This window comes from Limulus polyphemus, unplaced genomic scaffold, assembly GCF_000517525.1.
Source record: "Limulus polyphemus unplaced genomic scaffold, Limulus_polyphemus-2.1.2 Scaffold33, whole genome shotgun sequence".
Lineage (NCBI taxonomy): Eukaryota > Metazoa > Arthropoda > Merostomata > Xiphosura > Limulidae > Limulus > Limulus polyphemus.
The window spans coordinates 568085-578313 of NW_013665643.1; the positions used below are offsets into that span (position 1 = coordinate 568085).

The following is a 10229-nucleotide window of genomic DNA, read 5'->3' on the forward strand; positions in this document are numbered from 1 at the left end:
TGGGATAGCTGCAGTATATCCTTCTTGACCTTCTGTTTGAGGGATACATTGCAGTTGTCACAAAGATAAGATATTTCTACATCCTGGTGCCCTTTTCTGACTAGCCAGCCGCAACAATGTGGTTTATGATATGTAGTTTTGGCACTCTAGATGAATGCGGACCGAGTTTTGAGAATAATAGTTCACCCAGTCAAAACTAGTTGTGGAAGTCTAGCCCTTTTATCATCTTTGTACCTGCTTCTCATGTGAGCTGCAGTTGAACCCATTTCATTTATTTGCATTTACTTGTATTATTTTTCTTTGCAACAGTACTACTACTCTGAAGGTTAACGGTACCTTCCAGCTTCTGCCTATGTATCAAATAGTGCTTGTTATTTTTTTTAATTGACTTCAACACCATTTCTTGTCTTTTTTATTCCACCTCTCATAAATCTCTGCACTTTCATTCTGCAGATTAGATCTACAAATCTCTCACTTTTGCAGAAATAAGGTGGCTTGAACTAGCACAAAAGTAAGATTTACATTCAAAAGTTAATCCTGATAACAGAAATATTTTTATTTCATTTTCAGCTAAAATGTTCTTCTGAAAATGGAATGAACTTAGATATTTTTGTACATAATGATACAAACATTGATTTCCATGTACTACAAAGTCAAAGTGGTTTGTTTTATGATAGAGCTGGCTCTTCAATGTTCAGATGAGTGATGAATCTCAGTTGCTTCTGCAGAGAAGGACGCAGCGTCCGGATAATTCCTTCAATATCGTTCTTGATGGAGTCTCCTGTAAACATATACTTTATGTGATACCTGATTTCTTGGTTATGGAAAGAAATACTTGAAAGACCAGAGAAAAATTCCTGAAAAGACAAATACTTAAATGTAGGGTAATTACATACATGATGAACAATGCAAACTTAATGGCTTCAATATCAGATTACAGAAAGTATTGAGAAATAAATATGTATAGCCACATACAAGTTTCCATCACACTAATTTCTTTTATTGATATTTTTTCTTAATCTAGTTACCTTTTCGCTTATAGATAACTAAATATATCAAAGCTCATAAGAAAAATAAATAAGCAAGCTTCTCAGGACCATGGGGATTTTTCTTTGTAATTCTTGTAAAAATTTATATCTGGGTAAACATAGACAAGTTTTTGTGAAACAATTAATTAAATATAGAACAGTGTATTACAAATAATGCTTGGAGACGGTTTGAATGGGTAATGAAGAAAAACTTTAATATAATTCAACATAACAGCAAGTGTACAATGTTTCAACAAGGTTTTGTCATCATAGGTACTACAACTTTAAATTCCACTGTTTCTTTTAATAAAATATTTGATAGTAATCATCATCATTAGTACTCTTAGAGTACAGAATCTCAACTGGAAAGGTCCTTGAGAACACACAGTCTATTTTTGTTTTAAATGGTAGGTTTATTTGGTCAATGCCAAATAGCTAGGAAGTACTTTACAAGTTTTCAAACTGAAAATTAAGATATTGCTTAAAATGTTAAAAAACAACAACTTTCAGATATGGCCCTTAGGCTTTGAGTTAATTACTCAAAGTTTGTGAGGATTTTGCCTTTAGTTGAAAGAGTTCACAGAGCCTGAAAGATTGAGAAAATTTCTCAAAAAATTCAATGTAAATAACAGCATTGGTAAAATGTGTTAACCAACAAAAAATATCAATGTCACTACTGAGATTAAGTGTAAAATACTGAAGAGTATCACCTAATTACTGATGCTCGAAATAAGTTGTGAGATGATGAACAGTGTATGTACCAAACACTTTAATTGACACTTAGAACAATGAGGATTTATATTACAAAAATCACCCCAAGATTCATGTCCAAATTTAAAATAATTATTGCATTCAAAATCCTTCTTCCTATAAATTTGAACTTTTATCATATTCTCCTAAAATACAAAGTGTAGCATATACTTTTAATTAACTCATTTCCTTCCTACTGGTGTGAATTAATTAATTATACTTAACCCATCAAGGTGTGAACTATGAACTACTTATTACAATTGAATATTTACTTCCTGCATACAGATGTGAAAAATAACTACTATTACGTTCACTACTTTTCCTAATAAGTGAAAGCCACTTATTATAATCATATACTCCCTCTTCCCTAAACATATAACATATGTGTGTATGTACTCACAACAAAATGTGACTGAATCATATATCTCCCTCTTTCTTATATGCTTAAAAGAAGTCTACATTGAACATATTGTTTGTATTGATGAGTGTCAATATACCACCCATATCATCATTTTAACTAGGTCCAAGTAAGCTTTAGACTAGATTTTGGTGTAAACATAAATACAGAGGGTTAACTGGTAACTACACTTGTAAAAACAACTTGCATATATTAATGTAGTGCCAAATCACTACATGTAGGATTTATGACATCACAGGTGACATGTATGTGGTTAAAAGTGAAGTTCCAAGCAATTGGCATTGCAATGCCAAGGAACTAGGAACTCTGAGAAAGAAATTTCACATAGTGAGATTGCTAAATGAGATATAGCAAAGGACGTAAAACGAGAATAGAAAAGCAGTTATGAAAAAACAAAAACGTATAAAACAGTCACTTTAAGAATTTAAATGGAAATTAAAGTATATAGGACTTCCTTGAAATGTCATAATAATAATTTGGATTTTCTTTTCATTTATTATAATACTGAGGGTGTTATAAGAATGATGTTCTGGGTTTTACACTGCCCTTGGAACTGTGTTCTCCATTGTTGAATTGTTTTTGTTCTATCTGTGTTGATTATGTGCTGTTGCCTGATGCCACAATTTCAATTGTAACAAGCTTCTTCAAAGGGCAGCAAGGCTAGTTTTAGACCACACATCTTAATAGCTTCCACCAACCATCCTCCACAAAATTCATTGGATCTGCATTATGGGACTTGACAAGTATGTGGTAGAAAGGGATTGTTTCAGTTTCCTCAGCTATATTTCTCATAAAAGTATCCATTGATTTTGAAGTGTGGCTGAAGCTTATCAATTCCAAAACCTTGTTAATGGTACCAGGAGATATGCCCAGACTCAATGCAGTGACTTTTTTGGGTCAGAAGCATTTTAATTAAAATTTACAAAATAGCCTTGATAGCAATACTTCAAAATTTCCAATGATGTAAGAGCATTTTTCTCATAAATATATTAGAAAGACTGACAGAATTATGGAGAATAAATATATAACTTTTGATTAATTATAAAGTCATTGGTATACAAAAGTGGGCATAGATAAACAAGTCTTCTCAAATGATGGAGTGGTGGGTGGAGCCAATATGGTGGGTTCACTAAATATCATTATATCTCAGCAAATAGAAAAGGTTGAAGGTTTTTATTTTATATTATAGCTTGCCAATATTGAACATTTTAGTTTCTAATTCATATGAAACTATAGACATATTGTGGGTGTCATAAAATATAATCTGATCAAACCCAGAAGGTCACGTACCATATGATATATAAAGACCAATATTCAGCCTTTTTTTTTATATTTAGTTTGAAATTAAGAAACTAACTGATGTGTAATACTAAAATTTGAATTATAATCTACAATTTGATACCAAACTTATTGACATATAAATATTAGGTAAATAAAAAGTTGAAAGTAAATCTACAAACATGATGACATGCCCTCTGACCCCTACCCGTCTTGATAGGGTTAAAATGATTTTTTTTTTTAAACTTAACAGTCTGGTAGGATTAGTTAATGTTTTAGACCCAAATACAATTTAGTTAGAAAGCCTGATAAATTACAGTGGATTTTTGTGGTATTGGTGTAGTAATTTACAATTTTCTTGTATTCCAAAATGCTTACATGAAGTCTACAAAAATTATTATTTTTGCATCTCCACATGTGAATTTGGACGAGGCTTAGCAAGTATGGCTTACGAGTGCAAACAAAGACTTCATTGCATCATTAATAGTAGAGATCATTGTTTTACAATTATTTTTTATTTACTCTTTTATGTTTGAAGAAAAATTTCAGTATTTCTTTGAAAACATTAGTTATATATATATATATGTAATGTATGATAGCCAATATGTTACTGTATTTTACAAAGAAAGAACTTGTGTTATTTTTCTACTCATTTACATCGAGGTAGAATAAAAACAAAATATACAAAACTAAAGACTTGGCAATTCCAGAAAAAGTTTATTTTTGTAATTTGAGAAAGTCAATGAAATAAACTTATCACTGATAAACTGATCTTAACACATGAAAAGGAACATCTTTACATAAAAGTGTATAGATCAAGGAAAATCTGTATAAAAACGTTTTAATACAAAACCAATATATATTCAATACAAAATAAGAAAAAAATACAGAAGTTTTAGAACATAGTTCACTTTCAAATAAAAAGTAATCACATATATGGAAAACAATGTACATACAAACTGTATGAAGTAATGAAAAGTTGTACAAGAACACATGAAAATAACATAATTACTGTGCATGCAAAAAAAGTATACATCAAGGAAAACTTGAACAAAAATATTTTGTTAATAAAAACCAAAAAATATATTAAGAAACAGAGGAAAATGAAATTCTAAAAACTTTTAACTTTATTGAAGAACAGCAGTAGTATGATATTCTACAAAGTATTTGTTGCAAAGAAACTTATTATAGAGTTTACTTTTCATTTGTATCTTCTTGTTTGTAAGACAGAGTCTTCACATTTTTATTGATTAGAGATTCTATATATGTTATAAATGATGATTACTTACTTGCAGGTAATACTTTGATTGAACTTGCAGTTTGCTGGTGAGTCATTTGTTTTTAAAGTTACAATCAAGAAGGCTAAGCCAAGAACAGTAGCCCAACCAAAATGAGCCATAGTTATATTACTGGAAACTACAAATTTATTGGTTGCTGTGTAAGCATGGTGATATAAAAAAAGGATGTTCATAAACATTTTCACACATTTACACCTACACCAACACTAAATCCCGAACACCAAAGAAGATAACTAGCATCCAAATGCTTAAAAAGTTTATTGGATCGGATACAACTGTGTACAGAGCCACATCATAAATATTTTTTCTAACTTTTATAAAGTACTTTAGACAATTCTTCTTGCAAACACTGTACTGTAAAGAAGCCGGCAAATTCTACCCCACCTTATTTTTGGAGCCGGCATTCAAATAGATTCTGTACAATACATCCACTTATTGACTTATTGGATTGGCCAAGACTTTCTACAAAGTCATAACATAAACATTTTATAATACTTTAGATAATTGTTGTTGAAACTACTATACTGTCAACATGTTGGTAAATCCTACCCCATTGTGTTTTCAAAATAAGGAAAGTTATGGGAATTGCACAGCATGATCTTATTTGATATTGACAGTGTCAAATTAAGTAAGGAGTGGCAGTTCATTGCTTTATATTTGTCAGGTTTCTACATCAGCCGCTAACTGTAGGTAAACATAGGAAATAGGTGTGAAAAGATTAGAAGAAACTCTCAAGAATTTTACTTTGGAACTTAGTAATCCATACTGATAAAAGACAGACAGTACTGTTCATTTTGTTTTGGCTAGTTTCTAATTCAGCTGCTAACAATAAAATTACTACAGAAAATAAGTGTGAAAAGGTGAGAAGTATAAACTCTTTGTAACTTTATGATCAGTATAACAATACTATACATTTTATTTTGCACATTGCAACCTTTATTTTCATTATACAACCTGAAGAATCAAGTATAATGTTACAGTAGAGGAAATAACAGATAAAATATAAAGTTTTAATGAAAAGAATGTTTGATATTTAATTACAGGCTATTTATTTTTCATTTGTTTTCTTTGTTTATTATTATAAAAGTAACTAAAATAATAAAAACAGAAACTTATTAGGTAAGATAATGAAAGAAAAATAATAAAAATCTTCATATAAATATATATATATATACTGTTCCAAGAACTAAGCTATTTGGAATAAATATTTGTAGTTCCCTGTCACAACTTGGAGTCATTCTAGAACAAAAGAAAGGGTAATTTAGATTTATTTCCTAATTTTTGTGATGTTTACGAGGACAGTCAAATCAACTAACATCATATAATGTTAAGGTTGATAAAATAATACATAAGATATAAAGTTTTATTCAGAAATACATTTGATGGTTATTTAGGAGGATATAGAAACTATGCAAAAGAAACTTGACAACTTTCAGACAAAGTAAAGTATTTTTAATTTTAAAAAGTCAACATTTTGAAAGAAAAAAATTCAGGAGAAAATCTTTAAAAAATCTTAATACTTAGTTTAAAAACCTGATTTTTGTGTACGAAAGCCTTATAATGTTTACCAGTAACCTATGAAAAATTGTGAAGATACACATACATTATCAGAAATTGTAGTGTAATTACTCTCATGGATACAATCGTGGTTATGAGCTGGGTGGAATTCACCAAGCCCGTATTCGTAGGGTTAAAGTGTTAGTGTGTGATAAGAATAAGTCATCTCTGTTTTCTTCAGTTTTCAACACCACATATTCCAATGAAATCCAACTGACTTAAAATAGGTTAGATTGAGAATTGACAGGTACATGTATATCCAAGACAGTACCCCCCCCCATCACACACATTATTGATATATCATTACAATATGTGAACTTTTATTGTAATTTAGCAATGAATAATATTCAGAGTTGTTTTTATAGATAAATGTGTATTATTTATACATATAGCAACAGGAGAAGCTGATTCGTTAGAAAAAAGATCTTCACATACCATTTCACAGTTTTGTGTAGCAGAAGAAGAGAACTCTAGTATACTTCCCCAAAAGACTGAGGTAATTTCTATTATTTATATATAACTCACAGTATTCTTTATGTAGCTTTAAATACACTGTGGACAGATATATGTTATGAATTCAAATATAATTACAGAATCTAGGATTCTACATTGTTTATTATCGATCTGGCCCATGAGTGGATTGCTAAGCTGCAATCTGGGTTACCACTGATTTGAAGTTGGGAACTCAAGTCTCAAGCGAGATTGGTGGTGCAGCACATAGACTGCTACTGTATTCTTTTAAATGTTTGCTCAAGCATATCTTTTATGTATGCTTTTAACTCCAGCTATTATCATCAACATACAGTGCAATGAAATGTTTAAAACTAAGAAATGGAAATATGTACATACCTTTGGCTTTTCATAAAATTCTTTTGAAACTTGATTTTTTAATATGCATAATTTCACGTCTTTATCTTTTTACTTATTGTTTATTTTAATTTTCCTTTCCAATTCTTTGTATTTTATCATGTGGATACATTATCTGGAGCCTGCGGGGCTTTATTATTATATGGTGACTCCTGTACAGACTCATTTCACTAATGCTTTGCATACACAAATAATGCCATGTTGTTTGTACACTTTCACAATCCAAGCGACAACAGTTAAATTAATAAAAATCATTAAACCTCACAAATATTATTTTTAAAATACAAATTATACATAATTAACTAAAAGATAAACGTGAGACCTAAATATAATTTAACTGTCTCTCTAACTATAACATTTTTAGATAAGAAACCACTATAGTTGATCATGTAGACAACAATACTGAGAGCATCTACATGTACACTGTGAGAAAAACTGCATGCCAATTACCGATTAACTGTGTAAACTAAGCTCTTTCTAATGACTACATACACTTGTGTCTACTAACTACATGTACGTTGTAGAACTCAAGGCAGAGTATAGAAGGTGGGCATGGCACCCATCAAGGGTTGGGGAATTTATAGCTGTTCCCCAGACAAAGCAGCTACAGACTTTAAATACCACTTGTCAATGTCAAACACATGTACTTTGTGTCTACATACTCATGTACATTGCCAGCTTATGTGGGTAAGAGTGAACTGCTGCTAAAGCCAAGATTTTCCATAGTTCATGGATCACATGACACAAAAACTGCAGTTTAAGTATTTTTTGAAAGATTTTCTTTGAAACAAAAGAATTATAATTCAAACTATAACATACATTATGGTGCTACTATAGAGTGCAGTCTACCAGGACTTTTACACTATAGCATGCAGTCTACCCAGACTTTTACACTTAGTTAAATAGACAGGTCAAGTCAGGTCAGGTGGGGTCTTCCATGATCCCTCTGGGGTAATAGGGTCCAGTGGGCCTTGGTAGACTACGGATACTGTGGTAGACCGCACGTTATAGTAGCACTTACATTATAATGTTAAAGTGATTGATATGTATTGAGAGTAAAGTAGTTTAATTAACTTTTGAATGTAATGCATTACCATACACAGAAAGGTATTTTAAAATGGCACCTGGGGCCATAGGGATAATTTGTTCATCCACTAGGATCTCATTCTTTTCTGAATATATCTCTGTATTCTTTTAATAATCTCATCGGTCCTTGCTTATGCTTGTAATGTACTTCTAGTGGTGTGTTATCCCAGTCACTTTTAAAATGTTTGATATTATGGTATGAGACTAAAAGAGTTATATCAAAAGGATTATGGGCAGATTTTGATTATGTTAGTATTTGTTTCAGTAAAATACTTTCTTCCTTCAGAAATTTAAATATCTTTTTTGGCCAAATACCTGAAAAAACAAACTATTTTACCTGAACCAATAATAATAGAATTAAAATTCTCCCTTAGTTGTACATCTGAACTATATGGAGTCCCTAAAAACCACAAACAGTATCTGTTTTATTAGATCTGCTGTTTAAAGTATGTTCCATCATAGGTGTTGAAGATCATGACTTTCCATTTCTCTCTGTCCCTGGTGTTCTTCAACAATTCTGTATTGTTATTCATGGTTCCTAAACATTTTGTGTGTCCATCAAGCATCGTTATTCCTTATCCTCCTTTTCTTCTATTTCCTTCTATTTTGCCGGTTGTTACTATATGCTGGATCTTTTTTATCCTCATCACAAGTTTTATGAACTCAGCCTGTCTCTTTCTTATTTTCCTTGTGATGTAGCATGTTGTATTGGCTTATACCAGTACTTGTTTTTGTGCTATTTGCAGCACTCTTCTTAAGAACCACACATCAATTATTTCACGTTTTCTCTGAACTCTCTTTGTTATTGTCATGTTTCATCTCCCTACATAAGTATGGGCTTGATGTAACATTTTTTCTTACTTCTATTTATATACTTTTATTTTTCAATATAGGTTTTACATTTTGAAAGGCATTCTTAGTAAGCATTATTCTCCTTTTAGCCTTTTCTGTGCACTTACCATCTGATGTGAGACCAGATAGTTGAAACAGTGAATTTGTTTGATTTTTTACTCCTCAGTTGTAATGCTGCATCTTGGGATATTACATTTCTTGGAGGTAACCACACATTCTTTTTCTTCTATTGAGAGTTAATATTTTTTTTCTTACATTCATCCATAATTATATTTAGTATTTCTTGAAGATCTTTTTCATTTTCAGCAGATAGCATTGTGTCATCTGCATACCTCAGGTTGTTCCGATCTTTTCTATATCTCTCAGAATCAGTTCACTCTTTGTTGAAAAAAGGTATGGGGAAAGAACACATCTTTTTCTGACAAATTTTTTTGCTTCTTAAAAATTGCCAATATCATTTCCTATATTTGTGACTGCATTTTATTCCAAGTACACATTGCTGATGATTCTGAGGTCTTTATATTGAACACAAAGATGGCCTAGAATGTCTTATTCTGTCAAATGCCTTAGAGTAATCAGTAAAAGGTGTATATTTCTGTTTTTTCTATGATAATGCTTCTGTCCTTCATCCTCAGGCATCCACTTGAGGAATATGTCATTGTGTTTTTTCAGTTATGTCTCATATCCTTTTGTGTATACCTTTTATGTCTTGTTTATATTTCAGCACATTGTTTTTCATGCTATTCCTCTTTTGCCTTGTAGCAATGACATCTTATCTCCAAGTTAAATTTATTATATTTTTCATTATCTGTCTCTGCTTGTCTTCTTTTTCCATTGCTTTCTCTCTCTCTTTTTTTTGGGGGGGGAGGCTGTTGACTGAGTGATTGAATTTTTTTTTTTTTCATTGAGATCTTACTTGTTCTATGAAGTGGTTTGAACTGTTCTTTTTAAGTTTTACTTTGTCATTATGTTGTAAGAGATCCATGGTTAATGGAGTTGTTTCTTGTTTTTTTTTCAGTTTCACATGCTGGTACATGATCAATATTAGCTTCAGTTGGCAGGGTTAGACTCCCTGAATGGGGTCCGCGCAACGCC

General features: G+C 31.2%; 1 protein-coding gene across 1 annotated transcript in view; it reads right to left on the bottom strand.

Moving 5' to 3' along the window:
• Window positions 1-535: 535 nt before the first annotated feature.
• Window positions 536-10229, bottom strand: part of LOC106460283 (mediator of RNA polymerase II transcription subunit 23-like) — a 92158-nt gene continuing 82464 nt past the window's right edge. The window contains 1 exon segment of the mRNA XM_013919975.2: window positions 536-807. Coding sequence (XP_013775429.1) covers window positions 669-807 — 139 coding nt within the window. The 3' untranslated portion in view covers window positions 536-668.